Source organism: Nycticebus coucang, chromosome 5 (genome assembly GCF_027406575.1).
Source record: "Nycticebus coucang isolate mNycCou1 chromosome 5, mNycCou1.pri, whole genome shotgun sequence".
NCBI classification, from domain to species: domain Eukaryota; kingdom Metazoa; phylum Chordata; class Mammalia; order Primates; family Lorisidae; genus Nycticebus; species Nycticebus coucang.
The window spans coordinates 101,737,078-101,761,831 of NC_069784.1; the positions used below are offsets into that span (position 1 = coordinate 101,737,078).

The 24,754-nt window shown below is 38.5% G+C and overlaps 1 protein-coding gene across 3 annotated transcripts in view; it reads left to right on the forward strand.

The window, feature by feature from the left end:
• NKAIN2 (sodium/potassium transporting ATPase interacting 2) overlaps positions 1 to 24,193 on the forward strand; it is a 1,094,549-nt gene extending 1,070,356 nt beyond the window's left edge. For 2 of the 3 annotated variants that reach the window (XR_008380247.1, XR_008380248.1), the window contains 3 exons: positions 17,518 to 17,599; positions 18,250 to 18,338; positions 21,720 to 24,193. Coding sequence is in view for 1 of the 3 variants with exons in the window: in XM_053592354.1 (XP_053448329.1) it covers positions 17,518 to 17,599; positions 21,720 to 21,729 (92 nt within the window). In the remaining 2 variants the exon portion in view is untranslated. The remainder of the gene's footprint in view (positions 1 to 17,517; positions 17,600 to 18,249; positions 18,339 to 21,719) is intronic. The other variant, XM_053592354.1, reaches the window with a different exon arrangement.
• The last annotated feature ends 561 nt before the right edge of the window (positions 24,194 to 24,754 follow it).

Consider the following 24,754-nt stretch of genomic DNA (forward strand, 5'->3'; position numbering starts at 1 on the left):
CGGCATAAAGTCAGCCCAGGCACATTAAAAGTGAAGTTGGTTTGGTTATTTCATCACTTTCTGCATGCTTATCCACATCTATTGAAAGCTCAAAGACATGTGAATACAAAATTTTCTGACTCGAGCTTTGTAATTTCTTCGCCTTCTCAGCTCTTACCCTCTTCTCATCATGGGGGGTAAGCTGACCACATAATCAGAAAGCTCCTTCAGCCTACATACATGCAAAAGCCTCAGAAACCACAAACCAGGAGGATTCCATCCTCTCTCTGTCATGTCTACTGTGATTTCCAAAAGTATTTGAAGTACCGAAGTTGGTTCTATGTGGTTATTTTTTAATACCATTACTTCATCTGCCCCTTTCATTTGCTTGATTGGAAAGGCCGCACTTGGATCACCTTCAGGAAAAGGCAGCTTCTCTAAGATCATAAATTTTGAAATCCTCAGCCTGACTGTAAACCCCTATCTTTGCTTTCTCTTCAGTCTCCTGCCTCTCTTTTGGAGAAATTATTCTTCACTCTTCTTTGGGAGCTCCCTCCCCTGGAACCCATGTCTCTCTCAGGCCTGGGACCTCCAGGCTTAGCGAAGGCAGTGATGGCCTCCTTGGAACTCTCCTTCCTCGCTTGCATCGCCTTTAAGCCTGGATTTTCAACATCCATGCCCGATGGCACTCAGATTCAATTTGGCCTCTTTTAAGTCTGGGTGGTTGTGCATTGCCAGAGAATGTCACTAAACCAGGCTACATGTGTGTGCTTGTCACCCTCAACTAGATAATGTCTTCTACACACCAGGCTCACACTGTTCTCCTGCTAACATGTGGCACCCTGGACACAGGACCTGTCCCAACCCTTTCCAGGCTCCTTAAAGCAAGTACTCAAACCTGAGAAAGTCAAAGATACCAAACATAAAATTTTATTCCTCCCGCAAACCTCAACACATCTCTATAAGGGAAAATTATTCTTTTGTCTCCTTGCAATTCTGCCCAAATCTAAGAGGCACAGGAAGGCTTCTCTGTAAAGTAATCCATCCACCGTGCTTTGACCTCAGCCCCTTCTGCCCCGTCCAGGACCCCGAGTTCTCAGTGTCTTTATATCATACTTGAGCCCTCCATTGGACAGCTCTTTTTGCTTGCAGACATGCTAAAGCCTCAAAGACCACAACCCAGGACAGTCCTGGCCTCCCTCTGTTCCTTCTGATAAAATAGGTGGCTTCCAGGAGTATTTGAAATATGCAAATTCAATTCTGTGGAGTAACTTCTTAATACAAAATATCTTCCTTTTTCCTCCATGTGTCACATAGGCTAGTCTTCCTTCTTGTGACCACAGTTTACCAGCGAAGTGAGGATCTAAAGGGTATCTGTAGATCTACCCCTGCTCCCCTCAACTTCTGCTGGTGACTTCTGCACTTGAATTCTAGCAGATTCTCATACAAAGTTCTCTTCTTTGAGCTTTATCTCCATTTATTCTCCCAGCCTGAGAAATTCTAATTCTCAGTAAAGAGCCTAAATATTTATTTTAAAGCTTAATTTCAATCATTCCTTTTGTATAAATCCTTTTCAAAAAGACATGAGATTCCAAATCTACTCAATGTATTTTAATATAAATCCTTCTAAGGTTTACACACATATGACACCTGATCCCCTCATTAACGCTATGAAGCCGAATTGCTTTATCCTTCCTTTGCAGAGGAAGAAATTCAGGCTCAGAGCACTTGTGACCTGCTTATGAGGTGCTTGTAAGAATAAAGGCACAACCTGATCGAAGGTCTCCTGACTACAAAGTCCCCAGTCCTTAGGCTGCCTCACAGCTTCCCCAGGAGGTATCAAGTGGTAGAATGATATTATTAGGAGACTATCTGGTACCAATCAGATCCTACTTGGTCTCAGCAGAAAACCATCCTGTGTTACCTAAAATCTCACCTAAGGCATTGCCCTCACTAAGATTAGCAGAAATAAATAAGCGCAACAAGCCAGAATCATTATCAGGTAGAGCTTAACTTCATTTTTTATTAGGTCTATAGAACCAAAATCTTAAAGTGGTTACTCAAACAATTTCTTACTAAAAAAAAAAAATATTTTATTTATTATGATACCATTGTCCTTAACGCTTTTCACTTTAATTTTTTTAGCATGTGTGAATGTGTTTAAAATATTAAAGTTCTGCTTTCGATATAAGTAAGAAAACGTGAAAAATGGGACTCTAAAACCCTGAGAAATTACAATTGATGAACAAGATTAGGAAGTGAGAGGGCAGAGACAAGATGGCTGACTCAAGCCAGCTTTCCACAGAGGCTCCCGTCTAGAAGGAGAGTTAAAGGACAGGAATTTAGCAAGTAACCTGGTGGATTAGAGCTGCACCAAAAGAGAAGTTTGAAGAACGCACATCAAGCCCACTGAGGTGAGCTGCAACCCCAAGGATACAAAGAAAAGGTACAAAATCCATCACCAAGCGGACGGGAGTCCCCTCCCCCATAAGAACGTCTCAGAGTGCCCCACAAACAAATCATCAGAATTCAAAGGTCCTCCCACTCCACTCCACAGGAGAGACCCTCTAAAAACTGGACCTACCTCCCCTACTAGGGTTCCATGGCATTCTTCTCCCTGGCATAAAACTGTATAAAACTGTAAATATTCTCTACATGCAGTTCTGAGCTCCCAGCACTCCTCTCCACTCTCACTCTGAGGTATGGAGGCCTGTCCCCCAGGAGTCCCAGATTCTTGGGTAATTTCTCAAGGGGTGTGGACAGAGCCTAGACTGCAGCAGGTCAGTGCTGATTCTGTGGCAGGGAAGTGAGAAGACAGTTGGCTGAGACAGAACCACACCGCTGGAGCGGTGGTGCCCCGAGGCGCAGAGCAGTAGCTGTTTTTGGCAACAATAGGGTTCGCTCCCAGATATTCCGAAGCCGCACCCCCGTCTCCCTGGGCAACCAGAGGAGGCCAGGCATCTTCTCAGGTGGCAACCACTGCGGAACAGATCTGGGACAGAAATGCAGGCCCCATGAGTAAAGACTGAGGCAGTACTGGCCTGGGTGGAGTGCAGGGACTAGAAAGCAGACGCGCAGAGCCGGGAAATTTCCAGGGCTGGACTGACCCAGAGGACCGCTTTACTGAGCCTAAGATGCACCTGGTCCTCAGAGGATCGTCAGCCTATAGACAAAGGAAGGCAGGAGGCTAGAACTGACACCTAACTGTCCTACGAATACAAACCTGCAGGAGCAAAGACAGGGCCTGAGTTAAAGGTTCTGGGAAGTCAAAACAGCCTCTCGTCTGAGGAGAATTTAGCAGGGACAGAAACAAATTCCCACAAAGTTGTTCTGTTCTGTCAGTAACATCAATCAGGGCAGGGCTGGAAATGAATGAACACCCCCCAGCATCCAGAGATTGTCAGGCCTTACCTCCCCCTGCTGGATAGAGGCAGAGAGCAGCGGCCTGGATGAGCAGAAATAGATTTTCTTGTGATTCAGGCAGGTGCAAGCCCCTGGAGCAACTGTTACCTAGAGGCAACTGGGTCACAGCCCTGCGGGGCTATCAGTGACTGGATGTGACACAGGTGCAAGATGGGGAAGGAGGCAACAACCTTTCCAGACTAATCCACTTGCTGGGTGAGTCCTCTTGACTCCATGGAGCACCAGAGCAAGACATATCTGAGTTGTCACCAGACCCCTGCGATCCATTTGCTAGAGGCCTTTTAAACTCTCCCACCTGAGACAGGTGCTGACTGAAACAATTGATTTGGACGTTTTGAACTGAGCCAATCACCCAAGGACTATTCAAGTGGTGCCCTGGATGTATGGTTGTAGGAAGGTTTGATATTCCTTTTCCAATTGTTGCTTGGGGTGGGGCGGGGTGACTTAATTGCTAGTATTTTTCCACAGCTGAGACTCCAACCCAGAGTAACTGTTTCACTAGGGTTGGACAGAGACCAGCTGAAAACAAGACAGAACCACTTAGCCACACCACACCAGATAGGTCCCCAGTTTCTCAGGCCATAGCACTGTACAGGTCCTCAACAAAGCTCTGGGGAAAAGTCCAACGGTGTAAAATAATCATGGGGCGGAATCAGTGGAAAAACTCTGGTAACATGAATAACCAGAATAGATCAACCCCCACAAGGAAAGATATGGCAGATGTAACTGAAGGTCCCATTCATAAACAGCTGGCCAAGATGTCAGAAATAGAATTCAGAATTTGGATTGCAAACAAGATTAATAGAATGGACGAAAACTTAGAATTAGAAATCCGAGGAGCAATTCAAAAGTCAGAATTAGAAATTCGAGGAGATGGGCAGCACCTGTGGCTCAGTTGGTAAGGCGCCGGCCCCATATACCGAGGGTAGCGGGTTCAAACCTGGCCCCGGCTGAATTGCAACCAAAAAAATAGCCGGGCATTGTGGCGGGAGCCTGTAGTCCCAGCTACTCGGGAGATTGAGGCAAGAGAAATTGCTTAAGTCCAGGAGTTGGAGGTTGCTGTGAGCTGTGTGATGCCATGGCACTCTACCCAGGGCCATAAAGTGAGACTCTGTCTCTACAAAAAAAAAAGGAAAGAAATTTGAGGAGATATTCAAAAGTTGTCTCAAGAATTCAGCGGATTTAAAGACAAAACCAGCAAAGATTTTGACACACTGAAGCAAGAACTTGCAGCCCTCAAAGATCTGAAAAACACAGTAGAACCCCTCAATAACAGAGTGGAGCAAGCAGAGAAAAGGATTTATGACATTGAAGACAAAGCATTTGAACACTCCCAAACTCTCAAAGAGGAAGAGAAATGGAAAGCAAAAATGGATCATTCTCTCAGAGAGCTCTGAGATAATTTGAAGAAGGCTATATCCACCTCATTGGAATCCCTGAAAGTGATGAAGTGGCCTTGCAAGGCACAGAGGCCCTTCTCCATGAAATTATGAAAGAGAATTTTCCAGACATGCCAAGAGATTCTCAAATTCATATAGCAGACAGTTTCAGAACCCCAGCACGACTCAATCTGAATAAGACATCCCCCAGGCATATCATAATTAACTTCACTAAAGTTAATATGAAGGAGAAAATTCTGAAAGCAGCCAGACGTAAGAAATCCATTACCTACAAAGGGAAGAATGTTAAAAGGACTGCAGATCTCTCTGCTGAAACTTTTTGAGCCAGAAGAGGGTGGTCATCGACTTTTAATCTCCTAAAGCAAAATAACTTTCAACCCTGGATCCTATATCCAGCTAAACTGAGTTTCATTTATGATGGAGAAATTAAATAATTTAATGACATTGATATATTGAAGAAATTTGCCATAACCAAACCAGCTCTTCAGGATATTCTCAGACCTATCCTCCATAATTACCAGCCCAATCCTCTACCACAAAAGTAAACTCACTCAGAAACTTTTGATCCAACTCCAACTTCCACATGGCAAAAGGATTAAAAATGTCCACTGGACTTTCGAAAAACTTGATACCCAAAATTTTACCAGACTTATCAATATTCTCCATTAATGTGAATAGCTTAAACTATCCTCTAAAGAGGCACAGGTTAGCTTACTGGATACAAAAACTCAGGCCAGATATTTGCTGCATATAAGAGTCACATCTTACCTTAAAAGATAAATATAGACTCAGATTGAAAGGATGGTCATCCATATTTTAGGCAAATCACAATCAGAAAAATGCAGGTGTTGCAATTCTATTTGCAGACACAATAGACTTTAAACCAACAAAAGTAAGGAAGGTTAAGAATGGTCACTTCGTATTTGTTAAGGGTAATACTCAACATGATGAGATTTCAATTATTAATATTTATTCACCCAACCAGAATGCACCTCAATTTATAAAAGAAACTCTAACAGACACAAACAACTTGATTTCCTCCAGCTCCGTAATAGTCGGAGATTTCATCTCTCCTTTGGCAGTGTTGGATAGATCCTCCAATAAGAAGCTGAGCAAAGAAATTTTAGATTTAAACCTAACCATCCAACATTTGGATTTAGCAGACATCTACTGAACATTTCATCCCAACAAAACTGAATACACATACTTCTCATCAGCACATGGATCATACTCCAAAATTGATCACATCTTAGGTCACAAGTCTAACCTCAGTAAATTTAAAGGAATAGAAATTATTCCATGCATCTTCTCGGACCACCATGGAATAAAAGTTGAACTCAGTAACAACAGGAATCTGCATACTCATACAAAAACATGGAAGTTAAATAAACTTATGCTGAATGATAGCTGGGTCAGATGAGAAAAGAAGGAAATTTCCAAATTTTTGGAACAAAACGACAATGAAGACACGAATTATCAGAACCTCTGGGATAATACAAAGGCAGTCCTAAGAGGGAAATTTATAGCACTGCAAGCCTTCCTCAAGAGAACGAAAAGAGAGGAAGGTAACAACTTAATGGGACATCTCAAGCAACTGGAAAAGGAAGAACATCCAACCCCAAACCCAGTAGAAGAAAAGAAATAACCAAAATTAGAGCAGAATTAAATGAAATTGAAGACAAAAAATTATACAATAGATCAATAAATGAAAAATTTGTTTTTTTGTAAAGGTCAATAAAATAGATAAACTTTGGCTAACCTAAACAGGAAAAAAGTAAAATCTCTAATCTCATCAATCAGAAACGACAAAGATGAAATAACAATAGACTCCTCAGAAATTCAAAAAACCCTTAATGAATATTACAAGAAACTTTATTCTCAGAAATATGAAAATATGAAGGAAATTGACCAATACTTGAAAGCACGTCACCTTGCAAGACTTAGCCAGAATCAAGTGGAAATGTTGAACAGGCCAATATCAAGTTCTGAAATAGCATCAACCATACAAAATCTCCCTAAAAAGAAAAGCCCGGGACCAGATGGCTTCATGTCAGAATTCTACCAAACCTTTAAGGAGGAACTAGTACCTATATTATGCAACCTGTTCCAAAATGTAGAAAAAGAAGGAAGACTACCCAACACATTCTATGAAGCAAACATTACCCTGATCCCCAAACCAGGAAAAGACCCAACAAGAAAAGAAAATTATAGACTAATATCACTAATGAATATAGTTGCAAAAATATTCAACAAGATCCTAACAAACAGAATCCAGCAACACATCAAACAAATTATACATCATGACCAAGCTGGTTTTATTCCAGGGTCTCAAGGCTGGTTCAATATACATAAATCTGTAAGTATAATTCAGCACATAAACAAATTAAAAACCAAAGACCATATGATTCTCTCAATTGATTCAGAAAAATCTTTTGATAATATCCAGCATCCCTGCATGATCAGAGCACTTAAGAAAATTGGTATAAAAGGGACATTTCTTAAACTGATAGAGGCCATCTACAGCAAACCCACAGCCAATATCGTATTGAATGGAGTTAAATTGAAATCATTTCCACTCAGGTCAGGAACCAGACAAGGCTGCCCATTGTCTCCATTGCTTTTCAACATTGTAATGGAAGCTTTAGCCATCACAATTAAGGAAGAAAAGGCGATCAAGAGTATCCATATAGGGTCAGAAGAGATCAAACTTTCGCTCTTCGCAGATGATATGATTGTATATCTGGAAAACACCAGGGATTCTACCTACAAAACTCTTAGACATGATCAAGGAATACAGCAGCATCTCAGGTTACAAAATCAACCTTCATAAATCCGTAGCCTTTATATACCAACAATAGTCAAGCTGAAAAAACAGTTAAGGACTCTATTCCATTCACAGTAGTGCCAAAGAAGATGAAATATTTGGGAGTTTATCTAACAAAAGACGTGTAAGATCTCTATAAAGAGAACTATGAAACTCTAAGAAAAGAAATAGCTGAAAATGTTAACAAATGGAAAAACATACCATGCTCATGGCTGGGAAGAATCAACATCGTTAAAATGTCCATCCTACCCAAAGCCATATACAATTTTAATGCAATCTCTATTAAAGCTCCCCTGTCATAATTTAAAGATCTTGAAAAAATAATACTTCATTTCATATGGAATCAGAAAAAACCTTGAATAGCCAAGACGTTACTCAGAAATAAAAGCAAAGCAGGACGAATCACGCTACCAGACCTCAGACTATATTATAAATTGATAGTGATCAAAACAGCATGGTACTGGCACAAAAACAGAGAAGTAGATGTCCGGAACAGAATAGAGAATCAAGAGATGAATCCAGCTACTTACCATTATTTGATCTTTGACAAGCCAATTAAAAACATTCAGTTGGGAAAAGATTCTCTATTTAACAAATGGTGCTGGGTGAACTGGCTGGCAACCTGTAGAAGACTGAAACTGGACCCACACCTTTCACCATTAACTAAGATGGACTCTCCATGGATTAAAGATTTAAACTTAAGATGTGAAACTATAAAAATACTAGAAGAGAGTGCAGGGAAAACTCTTGAAGAAATCAGTCTGGGCAAGTATTTTATGAGGAGGACCCCCAGGCAATTGAAGCAGCTTCAAAAATACACTATTGGGACCTGATCAAACTAAAAAGCTTCTGCACAGACAAGAACACAGTAAGTAAAGCAAGCAGACAGCCCTCAGAATGGGAGAAGATATTAGCAGGTTATGTCTCCTACAAAGGTTTAATAACCAGAATCCACAGAGAACTCAAACGTATAAGTAAGAAAAGAACAAGTGATCCCATCACAGGCTGGGCAAGGGACTTGAAGAGAAACTTCTCTGAAGAAGACAGGCGCATGGCCTACAGACATATGAAAAAATGCTCATCATCCTTAATCATCAGAGAAATGCAAATCAAAACTACTTTGAGATATTGTCTAACTCCAGTAAGATTAGCCCATATCACAAAATCCCAAGACCAGGGATGTTGGCGGGGATGTGGAGAAAAGGGAACGCTTCTACACTGCTGGTGGGAATGCAAATTAATACATTCCTTTTGAAAAGCTGTTTGAAGAACACTTAGAGATCTAAAAATGGATCTGCCATTCAATCCTATAATTCCTCTACTTGGTATATACCCAGAAGACCAAAAATCACATTATAACAAAGATATTTGTACCAGAATGTTTATTGCAGCCCAATTCATAATTGCTATGTCATGGAAAAAGCCCAAGTGCCCATCGATCCACGAATGGATTAATAAATTGTGGTATATGTACACCATGGAATATTATGCAGCCTTAAAGAAAGATGGAGACTTTACCTCTTTCATGTTTACATGGATGGGGGGAGCTGGAACATATTCTTCTTAGTAAAGTATCTCAAGAATGGAAGAAAAAGTATCCCATGTACTCAGCCCTACTGTGAAACTAATTTATGGCTTTCACATGAAAGCTATAACCCTGTTATAACCTAAGAATAGGAGGAAGGGGGAGATGGAGGGGAGGGAGGGGGGAGGACGGGCAGAGGGAGGGTGATTGGTGGGATTACACCTGTGGTGCATCTTACAAGGGTACATGTGAAACTTAGTAAATGTAGAATATAAATGTCTTAACACAATAATTAAGAAAATGCCAGGAAGGCTATGTTAACCAGGGTGATGAAAATGTGTCAAACGGTCTGTAAAACCAGTGTATGGTGCCCCATGTTTTCATTAATGTACACAGCTATGATTTAATAATAATAATTTAAAAAAAGATTAGGAACTGAAGCAGTGATTTACTTATCTGCAGTGATTTAGATAATAAGTCTCATTTCATTCCGTGCGTGCTCTGCCTGCTGGAAGCCCTGGGTAGCACAACACTACGGTGACATTTCAGGTAACAACAAGATAAAGGACCCCTTCCTAGAAAAGATTATGTTTTCCTAATCAGAAGAAAAAAAAAAATCTCAGCATCCACCCAGCATTTTAGCCCAGACTGAGTACTTTCCACTCACAGTCAGCTTGAATTCCTGCCACCAAGTAAATCTTAGAGGGAGAAAGGTAGTTCTTTTCAATTTGGCCTATGGTTAATTATGTTCTTTATTTGTTTTGTGCAACTAGAAGTAAGCACCCTTGAAATTCATACTTGCAGACATAATGGAAAGACATTCTTATGTTCATAGGCCCACACAAATTCTTTAATGTCTTTCAATGAGTTCTTCTAAATATTTAGGCTTAGCTTTTGGTGAACCACTTTTTATGATTTCCCCTCATGGATTTTTCTGACTTCGTCTCCAAAAAAGAGTATGTTGACTAATGGCTTTGTCATCAATAATCAAGTGAGGATTTTATATTACAATACCTCACCGCCAGCATGTATTTTAAAAGACAATTTTACATTTGCTAAACTGAGTGTTCATGATTAAAATTGCAAATAAAAGGGAGCCTCACAGTAGGAAATATATTTTAGCAAGGAATACTTATTCAAAAGGCATTTTTTTGTTAAAAATTTTTTTTCTCAATAATAGGGAAACATAAATTAAGTACCAAGTTAACTATTATTAATGTTATTAAATAATAGTTGTCAAATTGATATGGCACTTTACTAATTTAAAATAATGTAACCTCCTTCTGCCTCCATAAGTCAGTAGATACAAACGTACCCACGTTGCAGATAGCAAAACTAAAGCCAAGAGAGAACACTGAACACTTGCAAAGAAAATAATATTCCTTAGCTTTCCTTTGGAGAGGACAGGTATATCTCTTATCTTCTTCTTCTTTTTTTTTTTTTTTTTTTTGAGACAGAGTCTCACTATGTCACCCTAGGTAGAGTGCTATGGCATCACAGCTCACAGCAACCTCAAACTCTTGGGCCTAAGTGATTATCTTGCCTCAGCCTCCCAAGTAACTGGGACTACAGGTGCTCACGACAATGCCCAGTTACTTTTTTGTTGTCATTGTCATTGTTGTTTAGCAGGCCTGGGCCGGGTTCAAACCCACCAGCCCTGATGCATGTGGCCAGTGCCCTGCCCACTGAGATGCAGGTGCCGAGCCACATGCATGTCTCTTATTTTGGTTGTGGTAATAGTTTCATGGGTCTGAAAATGCCCAGACTCATCAAATTGTGTACTTTTCTTTTTCATCGATTATAGCTCAAAAAAAGCTCTTAAAAAATTCTGAGTTATCTTCAGAAAACCAAAAGCAAATCCCCCCAACACAGCAGAGATTGTGCAAGTGTAATTAGTGTTGTCTTCTCCTCCCAAGTTGTGTGTCTCTACTAATGATCTTATGAACTGGCCACAAAGACAACAATGTTCTTCGTACCAATTATCATCATTTGCAACACTCAGTAGCATTTGTCAGTGAACAACCTCTTACTCTATTCATGTTAATGCTAAGCATATCCTAACCTCTTTCTTTCTGCCTCTCTTTCCCAAAAAAGATGGAGTGGTGGCTTCATCCCACTAGTATCCAAAAGTTTCTTTTATTTATCTCAGAGCACCCAGGCAACAACTCTCAAGTCTAGATTATCTACAAAAGGTTTTCTCTTTATTATCATTCAAAGCCTTATTGAGGAAAGAACAAAAGTATTCAGTCTAATTTCATGGAAGATTTACTGGTGAATCTTCCATTCTTTACTGGAGAATCTTCCATTCTGCAATCAATTTTCTTAGTTTCTTTTATATCCTAAAGCGTCTACAGAGTTTATTCAGTAAATAACTATTGAGTGTCTTCCATGAGCCAGTTACTGTTTCTGAGACTAATCAATTTATTTCTAAATAATAGAAAATAGTATATCTCGTAGAGTATACATTGTATAGTGGAGGCAATCAACCAATAAGGGGCTGGATGCAATGGCTCACGCCTGTAATCCTAGCACTCTGGGAGGCTGAGGTGATGGATTGCTTGACTTCAGGAGTTCAAGACCAGCCTGAGCAATGAGATCCCATCTGTACTAAAAATAGAAAAACTGAGGCAAGAGGATCACTTGAGCCTAAAAACTTGAAATTGCTGTGAGCTATAATTCCAAGGCACTCTTGTCAGAGTGTGAGAGTGAGACTCTGTCCAAAAAAAAAAAAAAAAACAGCAAACAAACAAGTAGATTTATAATATATCAGGTACAGACGACAGGTTACAATGAAGCAAAATAAAACTGGTTAAGGGAAAGAAATTAATTTTTAAAATCTCTGCAAGTTCCCAATTTTCCTTATATCAATTCTAGGTACATTTCCCTTTCCCCAAGTGTTTTCTTTCTTAGATGTGTTACTTATAACTTGAATACAACATTTCCAAAAGGAAGCCAAACACCAACTCCCTCTTGATATTTTTCTTGATTTTGTTAAAAGTAGCAACATTCTGCTGACTAAAAAATTTCTGAGAGTCAACTTTGAATCTTTCCTTTTCCTGCCCTTTTTCTGTGTTCAAAAAAAATGCCATGTCCTATGTTTTCTGCTTCTTTATCCATTATCTTATATTCATTGACGTCTTTCCTCTTTCATCCTCCTAATTCAAATTCAGGCCTCTGGTAATACCTATCGGTCTTTCACATTTTCTGTTAAGCATTGAAATGGCATAAACAATATGCCAAGGTGCTAAAAGAAAACATCTTTCCTTATTTTGAAAACCATCCTTGTAATAAGAGTCATACAAGATAAGGTTGAGAATATAATTAATTTTCAGAAGAAAAGACTCCTAAACGTATCATGGGTGTTCTGAAGAAATGACAAGATAGCTGACTAGACGCAGGTAGTACATGCCTCCTCCACAGACAAGAACTAGAATACTAAGTAGGTACTCACATTTCAAACAAATTTTCTAGGAGACAATGCTAGAATCCACCAAAGAAGTGACGGGAGGTACCAAAAGTAAGTAAAGAGAAGATTGAAGGCAACTTGGCCAGTCGCAGACTGGGCTGAGAGCTAGGAGGAGTTTCTGGAGATGTGAAAACAATGAGGGAGGAAAAACTCGAAGCTCCATAGTCTGAGCCCTCTGACCCAAGCATGCTTCAGGCTTGACAGGAAGAGCTGTCTGGAGATTTCATAGAGACATTGCTCCAGAAAGAAAACCTTCATGGAATCCCACAAACATATAAGCCTGGAGGAGCTTCATCTGGGTGCCATTCTGAAAGCCTAGATACCAGGAATCTGTAGACTTTGTGGCTGTCATTGCTCTGCTCCAAGCTGAAAGAGGGTCACTCACATGCACCTCTAGCAAGGTCCTATCACCTTGCTGTGGGCTGCTATGAGATTGAGACATGAATGAACGTTAGTCTCCATGGCTTCGTACCCACTCTACTTGCTTGGGAGGGTCCCAACCCTCTCTGGCCAGAGCCCTAAGATACCATTTGAAATTTCAATGGTGGGCACACCCTAACCTTTAGAGATAGCTGTAGCTGCCACCTAGCCAGAGAGGGCAGGAAAATCAAGCTCTCCTATGCATACCTCAGACAATACCCACCACTTTTAAATAGGCCTCTGTGTGACTGAGAGGTGAGTAGACTGCTCTCCCCACAGCTTCTGGCCCATAGTGCATGCCTAGAAGGCATTATGGCCCCCTCCCCCCAATCACAGGCCCAAGACACCATTTTGAGAGTTTAATACTGACATGTACTGAACCTTCAGGCAGAGTTTGGGCTGTTGTGGTAGCATCCCCCACCCAGCTAAGAAGAACTGAGAAGACCAAAGTTTTCCCAAACACACCTAGGACAACACCCACTACCCTGCTACAGGAAGCTGTGAGACTGGAGACTAGCCAATCTAACCCATCACAGCATCCAGCAACAATAACACAGACCATGTGGGTGCCAGTGGGTTGCTCCACCACTACTGGCATCACTGATAACCTTCCCACAGTCCCACCACTCTCACTACAAAGGCCCAAGTCTCAGCACTCCAGTACCCACTAATACCCAAGCCAGCATAAGTTACTCTAGAGCCTAAAACCAGGCACATTCAGCCCCTTCCTGCCACCACCAGGGCCAGAAGGTTAAGTTAGTGTCCAAGTTCCCAGCAAAACTTTACCACAGCCTCAGCTAATAGGCATATCCTAAGCCTCCAAAAAAATCACGAACACCACCGGCCCTGTGTACTGTTGAAGAAATCATATGAAGATCACACTACCGTAGGTACCCAAAATCAAAGCCAAAGTGTCCTACTCAACTAACAACATATACACTTCTTCAATCACAAAAGTAATTTCAAAAAATTGGGAAAAGTGACTGCTATACCAGATTTGTAGGTATGCATTGGGAGGAATAGGAAATAGGAAAAAGCAAGGAAATGTGACATCACCAAAGGACCACAACTGTCCAGCAACAGATCCTAATGAAAAAAGAAAAAAATCCTAAAAATTTCAGATAAAAATATTTAAATACTGATTTTAAAGAGGCTCACTGAAATGGAAGAGAAATCTAGAAAACATTACAAAGAAATCAGAAAATCTCTTCAGAATATGAATGATAAATTTACAAAGGAGAGAAATATCTTTAAAAAAAAAAATCTGGAGCTGAAACATTCATTGAAGGGAATACAAAATACACTTGAAAGTTTAAATAATGGACTGAACCAAGCAGAAGAAAGAATCTCAGAACCTGAAGACAAGTATTTTGAAATAATCCAGTCAAACAAAATAAGGGGGGAAAGCATTAAAAAGAATAAACAGATCTTTTGAGATGTCTGGAACTTCATAAAGTGATCAAACTTGCCAATTATTTATATTCCTGAAGGGAAAGAGAGATCAAAGTTTAGAAAACCAATTTAAGGAAATAATTGATAAAAATTTCCCAAGTATAGCACAGAGAATTAGACTAGATATAGGAAGCCCAGTGATACCCAGGAAAACACATTACATAAAGGACTTCATCATAGTACATTATATTCGGAATATCTAAAGTCAAAAACAGTGACACTGATAATAATAACAACAACAACACTAATAAACCTGAGTTTAAATTGGATCTCAATTTCAGGAAGGGAGAACTTCTTGCTTTTATTTGTTTTGATTCTGGTCTACTCTAATCCACATGATTATCCCGCACCATGGTGGAGCTCATCCTGCTAAAAAAGAGTATCAAAGCAATGAAGCTCTAACCTCATGAATACATCTCCACAGACTAGTCATCTCATGTGGATAAGAGCCCACCAACATAAACAGAAATTTAGGCATTGTTTGCAATAAATCTCTAGTCTTAAGCAATAATTTTTCAAAGTATAAGTATAATCTTTAAATATAGTTACCTTGTAATATCATATAGCTCTTCTGGTACTGTTTATATTAGCTAAGGTACAAATATGGGAAAAAGAGATTTACTCTTTTCATTCATCTTCTTAAAACACATGGTATAGTTCTATAGTTCAAATTAAAATTTTTCTGTCGCTTTCTGCTACACTGCATTACTTGGAAGAATTATAAAGAAAGCCTGAGTTTGTGAGGGGCTCTTAATTTTCATCTTCTCTACTTCTATCTCATCCAGGGCTCTATACTTCTTATATGCTATCCTCACAACAATTGCACTGTGTTGAGATAAGTATTATAATGACTTTGATTTGCACTATCAAGCCATGAAAAGACCTAGAGAAACCTTAAAGTCATATTACTAAATGAAAGAAACCAATCAGAAAGGGCTACATACTGTCATATTCCAACCCTATGACATTCTGAAAAAGGAAATACAGTAGGACCTCTGCAAGTTGAACACCCGACGGATTGTAACAAACTGTTCAACATATGGAGATGGTCAACTAGGCCTACTGTACTAATACATACACGTGATGTTTGTCTGGGCTATGAAAATTAGGTCAACTTATGAAGGTGGTCAATGCAGACAGGTGGTTGATTATGGAGGTTCTACTGTATTACAAAGTCAGTTTAACATGTCAGTGGTTTTTAGGGTTAATTGGGAAAGAAGGAATGATTAGGTGGAGCCCAGATTTTTAGGGTGCTAAAACTACTGTAATACAATAATGGTAGATACATGTCATACATGGGTTGTCCATGGAATGTACAACAACAAAATGAACCCAAATGTAAACAATGGACTTTGAGTGATAATGACGTGTCAATGTAGGATCATCAATTCTGATAAACTTACCATTCAGGTGTAAGATGTTGACAGTGGAAAAGATTGTTATTTGTGTGGGACAGGGAATATAAAGCAATTCTCTATAATTTTTCTCAATTTTGCCTTGAAGCCAAAATTGCTCTAAAAAAGGAAGTCCTTTAAAAGAATTTCCCCATTACACAGATACTATGGACTTTATGTTAATTTATATCCTGCTCCAATTTCTAATATGCTAGGCCTAGGATATTAACAAAAGAACAAAAATTAGACAAAGGAAGCCAACAGAATAAGATACTAGAAAAAGTATGAGTATCCTAGGGCATCTTAATTATCTCCATTTCCCATTCCTTCTTCTTCCTGTCATCTATTTGTCACCCTTCTGTTGTTTTGCCTCTTTTATCCCCACCACACAACATCTATATTCATAAATGAAAAATAAAAAACAAAAACAAAACTTCTTCACAGTATGCTTTAGAATTTATCACTCTACATAATAATGTTTCCACAACTTGGTGGTAAAAAGCAAGTATTATGCTCATAGATTCTGTAGGCTAATAGACAGGCATCATGGGGATGGCTTGTGTCTATTCTCTGATGTCAGGGATTTGAGAATCTTCCAGACAGTGAGAAGTTTCCAAGACTGCCTTGACTCAACATCTGGGGTCTGGAATCATTTTCTTCTACATAACTGGATATGGAGGTTATGGTTAGGCTGGAGCCATCAGTTAGCCCATCAGCTGAAAAACCTATCGGTAATCTTCCATTGATCTCTCCACGCGGGCTAGTTTGGGCTTCCTCTTGGCATGCTGCCTGAGTTCCAGGAAAGAGCATGCCAAATGAGTAAGGGAGATGTGCATGATATTTTTATGATCAAGCCTTAAAAGTCACATTGTGTCATTTCTACCATAATCAAAGCTGCCACAAAGTTCTACCCACGTTTAAGAGGAAGAGGTGTCCACACAAACCACTGAATGAGAAGAACGCACAGGTCATACCGTAAAAACATGTGGAATAAGAAATGTTGTTGCAGCCATTTTGGAAAATATAGTCTACCATAGTAATTCTTGTTGTATTTTACTGTTTTTTTTTTAATATCTGATGATATATCCCATTTGGATATTTGGTTTGTTTCAGATTATGAATCACATAAGGGCAGGGACAGCCATGTTGAGTTAATTCACACGGGCTCCATCATTGCACCTTATACTTGCTAATCATAACACATATTATTACTAGTGCTGCAGCAGCTGATATATTTGTGTATATGCACTTGAGTGATCACTATTTTTATGCTAAAACATTCCCAACATATTACAGAAAATCTCGAGGCTAGCAAAAAAGGGCACATAGCATCTTAATGCACAACTGAATTTTATTGCTCAAATTAGGTCTTGGTTGCTTAAGAGAGCACATAATTTATTGTTCCAAGTGAATAGATTCTTGTAAAGTAATAATTGAATATGCCACAGTTGTGGGCGGAGGGGGGACCTTGAAGGAACTAGCTCAGAACTATAGTTTCTTTTTCTTCACAACTTGTTCTTTCAGTAGTTTGGTAGATTATTAAAAGATTTATGTTAATAGTCTGTGTGGGACCTTGGTCATGTTTGTTTATCTCTTCTAAAAGTTGACTAACAAAGGCAATTATCCCTTTCCAGTTGATTTCATAGGTGGCTTTGACTCTTATGGCTATCAAGGTCCACAGAAGACATCTCATTTACAGCTACAGCCTATGTACATGTAAGTACTTTGCTTTGAAGATATTCTTGAATCCTAAAAGATGATCAAGCAAATGTATCAAGGCACAAAATAGATGGCGTGCAGCTCTCCTTCAGTTATATATTTCCAGCATTTTCTCTTCTAGTAATATCTTCTTGACTGGGATAATTCTAACAACACTTTATTCATAATTTTTTAAATTTGGTTTATCAGAAATGTCATTTTTAAAGTTACCTTTATCTTACATAAGTATTACCTACATGGCTCAAAAGCCTATATTATATACCACTTATTTGAATTATTCAAAAGTTGTATACTTTGAAAATGATACAACATCGTAGGCAGTTATATGTAACTATAGATAAACCCTAAGTTCTGGTTTTACTAGAATAGCCCAAATTTACACTGGTTGTCTCAGCGTAATTATTGCTGGCCCTCCATATTACTCTTAAAAGTGTACTCATTTACATGATAAATGACAGGTTCACCCTACGTATATATAGAGTTCAAAAAAATAAAAAAAAAAAACCTAGCAATACTCTTTCTCTATTTTTCTGGTGTGAAAGTGAAAATGAATTGGAACATTAACACAGAAATTTATCGAACCCTTAACTGTAGCACTCAAGAGAGCAGACATACAATCAGAGCCTGATTTTTATATCTGTGTTTAGGCAAATTCCCTTGGATAACAACTGATAACAAATTCTATATATCAGCATCAAGTGATATGCTGAATTGCAAGCGAAGATCAAAATAGAAAGTAAGATTCCATTCATTTTGAAATGTGAACTTCTCTTTGAAGATATGTGTTTGTTGTCGTTGTCCTCCACCATTAAATCATTTTACCTTTTAATATATTTAGTGTGTAGGATAATAAATGGAATTTCAGAGTTTCTCCTCCAAAAAGAAGAATCTTCAGGAACCCCCGTTTTAAGCTTCTCTTTACAAAGAGAAAAACCATGCCTATCTTCTTTGTGTCCTCTGTAGTTCTCTGAAATCATTTGCTAATGCCACTCATAAAAAAGACGCATTACTCCAGAATTCAACCAATACACCAGTTCAGAAATCAGCCAAAGCTTGGCTTCATTCAAAGCATGACTTCTGTAGACAGTATATCACACATTCTTTCATTGACATTCTCACCACTGTCCTAATTCAAGCATACATGTCCTGTTAACTTCAGTTTTCCAGTCACTTTCTTCCACATGGCTGTCAAATTAATCTGCCTACAATACCATTCTGATAATTTCACTACCCTGCCCCAAAGCTATATAACTGACTTCCTGTTACCTACTGAACAAAGCTCAAACTCCTTACTATACCTTGCAAGTACACGTTGATCTGGCCTTAATGTCCTATTGAAATACTGTCTCTTCTCTGAAAACCTTATTGCCTTTTGAGTCTCAACCATATGCAGATGACACTAAGCAAGACTAGGAAAATGTAATAAGAGTAAGAACTGATGCTTATAGTCTATTGAAGGCAGAAATAGTCTAGTAACACTTCTTAGCAGGTTTTTAAATATGACATGTATTTTTCCAATGTTCCATATTATTTTCCTGACACAAAACAAGCATTTTTCCAAATTCCACCCTTTGAAATACCACCATCCTGAATTTTATCTTAAAATGTGCTTCCATTATGAAATATTTCTTAATCTATTTCCTTTAATACTTCTCTTTTATTTCTTTTGCCATGAATTACAGTTGCTTAGTATCTGTACTATCTCTGAAAGACTTGGTAGCTACCAGAAACCCAACAGATGATAAATCTGTTAAATTCTTGATCATTCTTCTTAATATTTTATTGTAACCTTTTCCAAAGTTTTCTATTATTAAAAAGCAAAGCAGTTGGGCAAGGTGGTTAATATGACTTTTTGAAAGCAGACTGTCATCTGAGATTAAATTCTCTACAACCTTGGGCATGTAACTTTATGTGAATAACTGTATTTAATCTCACCAGGCCTAAGTTTCCTCACCTGTAAAATAGAGAAAATAACATACATACTTCCTATAATTGGTCAGAACAGTATACCAAAAAATATGTAAAGTACATGAAATATACAACATACCATGTAGTAGGTACTTAATAAACACATTAGCAGTATAAATAACGTTCATATTAACCATCACTCATGGAAAGACTATCAAGTCAGAAACCAACATACACTGTATATAATTCTCAAAGAATCTCCTCTGTAAACAATATACCACATATTGAACAATATGTGCTCAGGAATAGAGTAAAACATCTGTAAGGTTTGTGATTGCTTGCTTCTGGCAATATCACATAACATTTCATTCTTTTGATCAGTATGAATGATTACTAAATGTGATCGTTTATCATAAATGATATGCAACCCCCCATATAAAGATCACCTATGATAATAAAATAACATGAGAATGCTGATTATATATACTCAAGTGTATTCTTTCAAATTAAGCATTTATAATTCTAATGCTGTAAACTCCACAAGGATAGGTATCTCTGTCTAGAATTAAATTCCTTGAGGACAAGACTTCCTGCGAAATAGAACACTTTAAATATTTTGTTAAATCAAATACTTTAAATATCAACTAAAAGTAATAAAAGTATTTTTTCCTCTTTACTGGCTGATAATAGTAAAATTATATCAGAGCTTTCGAATCTTACTGCTCTTAAATGCTAAATACAATTCAAATTTAGGAAGTTAGAAATACTTACGATACATAAAAAAATTACTACTACCATCCCCGCATCCCTTAGTAGCCCCCATCCTAGAACACTAAGGTTTTATTTTACAGGTGAGGGTACTGAGCCAAGAAAAAAGAGACAGAAGTCACACAACTTGTTAATGGCACAGCCAAGGTTATCAACCAGTTTTCCTGACCCCTTAGTTCCCTACTCTTTCTAAATTCTTAGATGTATTATAAGTTTGGCCTGACATCACATTCCCTGGTTTTTACTTCTCTTATTTTTACTCTTTATACTAACTCAACTATCATATATCCACACGTCACTGTGCCCCTTCCCTTTTCTGCATCTCCTTTACTCCCTGTTCATTTCACATTATACACTGTTGAATGAGGGCCCTTCCAACTTTGTAACTCATCTGAGCCACAGTCTATTCAAATCGGGTGAAAAACCAAACTGATTCACCTACAAACCTCATCCCCTGCTGAGAGGCAGAGACCCGAGCATCTCCTATGTCTTTGTCATTTGGAGTGTACCTTCTCCTGTCAACCTGCCATAAATATGTCTCGTAAAGTAAGTGTAATTTAACATCATGGGCCAGTTCAAGCACCCTAACAATATTATATAGAAATGGGAAATAAAAGCTCTTCCTTTTATTTATAAATAAAAGAAAAGCAGACCTTAGAAAGAAACATGCTGTTTCAGCTGTGGGGCTCCCTTTGTACCCAGCAAATCTTCTGTGGCCAAGATCCTGGACAAAGCTTTGAAAACACTGCCATCCCTGACCTACAGCCACAGCTGTTTCAGTTCCCGTTAATAATGAACAAGACAGTCTTCTGTATTTTTTTTAAGTTGGGTGAACATTATCGGTTTCCAATTCTTCAGATTCTCTCTAACCCATCTAAAAAGGAAAGATTTTCAGTTCTTGTTGTTTTTTATAATTTGATAGAACTCTTTGAAATAAATCAATAGCTATGAAGTTGCTCCACAAAAAAAAAAAAAAAAATTCTCCTGTCCTTATGTTAATTTTCAAACAAAGGAGCTGCTTTGACTACCACTGACCTATATGCCCTAGTGAGTAGAGATGTGATTGGACTCCCAGCAGCATGAGAACATCCTGAGGTCTACTAGACAACATCCGAAAACATTGCATTCTTTTTGGCAGCCTAATTATACAGAAATACATATTCATTTCATTTGTCCCCAGAAATAGATTTTAAGTCACCGTAAGTGGCCTCTCCACCCAGAGAGTTGCACTGAGAAAAAAGAAAAGGAGAGGAACATTGTCTATTTAAAACCCAAATGTGGTGCTTCTCTTAGGGGAGGGGAATGGGGAGTTTGTTTGGAGGTGCGGGTAATTTGGGGAATTCTTTTGTCCCCTCTTGTGGTTGGAAAGGTGAGAAAAGGTGGTGAGCAACAGGCACCCATCACTCCCCCTCTGATTAAAAACATCTTTTCTCTATCTTAGGTCAAAATAATACAGATGACTTCAGTATGTCAGCTCATGGACTTTTCAAAGAACTTGTTTCTCAGTGGCCTCCTGCATTTTATGAAGAGCAAGAAGCAACCGGATCTTAACGTATATACATATTAACACAACAAACACAAAGCCTCTACATATACTGAGACACGCACGCGGGGACCCACACACACGCACACACAGGAGCGCGCACACACCAATTCCACTTGACCTCCTCTTTCTAACTGAAATAGACAAATATGCAGGACACGCCCATCTTGGATTTCCTGAAAGCAGGCTCCTTTCTCCCAGGCCTTTGGAGAAGGAGGTGCGATGGTGCCCTCTGCTGGCCACTCCTCCGCAGCCCAGCCCGCCGGCCTGTGCGAGCCGCGAAGTCATCCTGGACGCAGTTAGTTTGCGAGCTGGGTCTTCTGCACTCCATATTATCTTGATAGCACCACGGCTACTTAGGCAATGTAATTGCAAAAACTAACAAAACATGCCATGATGACCTTGTAACCGAAGTCCGAAATGGTAGATCGTTTGCCCCAAAAGGCTGTACCGTACATACTTGCCTTAACCCACCTACGTTGTGCGCCCGAGAATCTCAGTGCAGACGTCCCCAAGGCACTTCCTTTAGGCGAACACACTGCTGTTAATGCTGAATGAGTTGCAGTCGTGTGTTCATGTCAAGGAACGGCGCTGAGAAGCGCGGCAGCGCCAGTCTGGTGTGTCTGTAAAAGAAAACCGCCAGCTGGCAGCGAAGTGCTTTACCCTAGAGCCTCCACGCCGAAAAGACAAGTTAACGATAACAACAGTAATAATCGACATCTTTATAATTCTTAAATATGGTCTTCTGACGGGGTTGGGGTGGGACAAAGTAAAACTTACTAATCTACTAAACTCATTCATCTACTGGAAGCAGAAATGGCTTAACTCACTGATTTTATTTATTGCACTCTAGGTGCTTTTATAAGTATCTACAAATGTCTTTTACTAACACAGAAACAGCTGTGGATTTCTATCAAGAGGCCAACTGAAAATGTATTAGCTATGTTTACTCTTTTATATCTAATTCAAATCGAAGACCCTATGTAGGTGAACTTTTTTTTCTAACTAGCGTACGAGATTATTTTTGGGGTGGGTGGGGGGAGCAATAGTTACCTTGGTGAAATATTTGAGATCTCTTTGTGGTATTTGGGGGATCTGTTGTGTGTTAGAGTGTATTTCAATCCTCCTGTATTATTGTGGCAGAAAAACTGTGCTGTTAACGTAGTTGGCTACAAGATGCCTTTGGAAACTTAATAGTAGGTCAATGTGTTTATGAAATATTCCGAACTCCTAGGAAATTTTGTTCTCTACTTTCAAATATTATTTGCTTTTCATTAGTGAAAAACATAATTAGCTCAGGCTTATCAGGAACTCAGATGAGTCATATTTTTTTCTTGGATCCACCTGAGAGACTAAAATCAATTTTTCTTTTTAATTGATACACCATCCTTAAGTACAATGAAATTCAGAAGTTATAAATTGGCATGGAGTAAGTTTGTTCTGGGGTGTTTTTTTTTTTTTGTTTTGTTTTGTTTTTTTGTTTTGTTTTATTTTGGTTTGGTTTGGTTTCTATAAAGTTTCAGTTATTGGGTTAACCAATTTTGGACCTTAGCCCAACCAGATCTACATAAGCCAGTCCCATTACTGTGTTTGCATGAATGTCTGTAATTATACACACATATATACATTTGAAAATAATAAAGAAACAAAGAATTATCATTGGAACATAAACTAAAAAGATTCCAGCACTTGTGCTTGAATTTTCATAATGGCTTGTATATGTTTGTCCATACATACATGTATAAAGTGCGCAATTGCAAACATGGCAGTGAAACCTCATATGATGTTTTTATGGTGACATGCATGTTTAATGTATGAGAAAAATATTTACCAATGTATTGTCCTTTAATTCCTAAAATATAAATACTATACATGCCAGAAACTATTCTAATATGACTTTTAATGTGACTATTAAAATGAGGTTTCACTGTACATTCATGCTGTGATGAGATTTCAGCATGTACATGTATCTGGATACAGAAAATGAGCCCTCATATTCCTGCTTTAAGTTACAGCCAAGTTGCCACCAAATCACAATTATCATCACCACCCAAATTTTCAAAAACAGTTGTTGACTACTAAAAAGTAACAGTTGACGGATCTTTTTTGGGAGCAGTAAGCACAGTGGTGTGATTATATCTGGGAAAACATCTAAGTTGTACAGCTGTATCCTCCTCAAAATCCGGTGAAGAATGCTATTTTTCTAGGCTGAGCTTTTGTTATAAACCTAATATTCAGAAAGCAAGAGTTACAATCCTGATGTCTTTTTTTTTCTTTTGCATTTGTTAATTCTGAATGTATTTTTAACAGAGTGATTTTTTTGACTTACTAGTGTAATTTGCATTTTAAAAATAAATGGAAAACCAATTACGTTTCTGAGCCATCCCTAAGTCTCTGCTGCTTCTCACAGTGTGTTGGCTTACGTCACTGACAGGGAAACACTATTAAATTTACATAAAGGCAGTGCTGATGTTCTGGGCAGTGCAAGGATATGTCAGCAGTGAAAAGAAATTGCCAGGTCATGGTACCGTTTTTGCTTAGTCATAGATAACATGTCATTTCATTATCTCCTGACACCCAGGGTTCTTTTACAAGACTGCCTGCAATAGACTTGCTGTCATTTAGACAACTGCTTTGTTTCTTTCTATCTGGAATTTAGAGTTATCATCAAGGTAACAGTCAATAGAAGGTATGGAGATTATATTAAAAAAAAAATCTCTGGTTAAATTACAGGCAGATATTTTTTATTTTTATAAGCCAAATTATTTTAAATAAAATAATTTAAAATACCCATAATTATGAACCCCTTTGATGACAGAATCTTGTTTGTTGTTATTAGAATATTGATAGTGTTAGTAGGTAGAAGACAGCCTGAGTGACGTATGTTGGCATAAAGTAGGCACATAGAAAAGATTAACCCTGAATTAAATTAA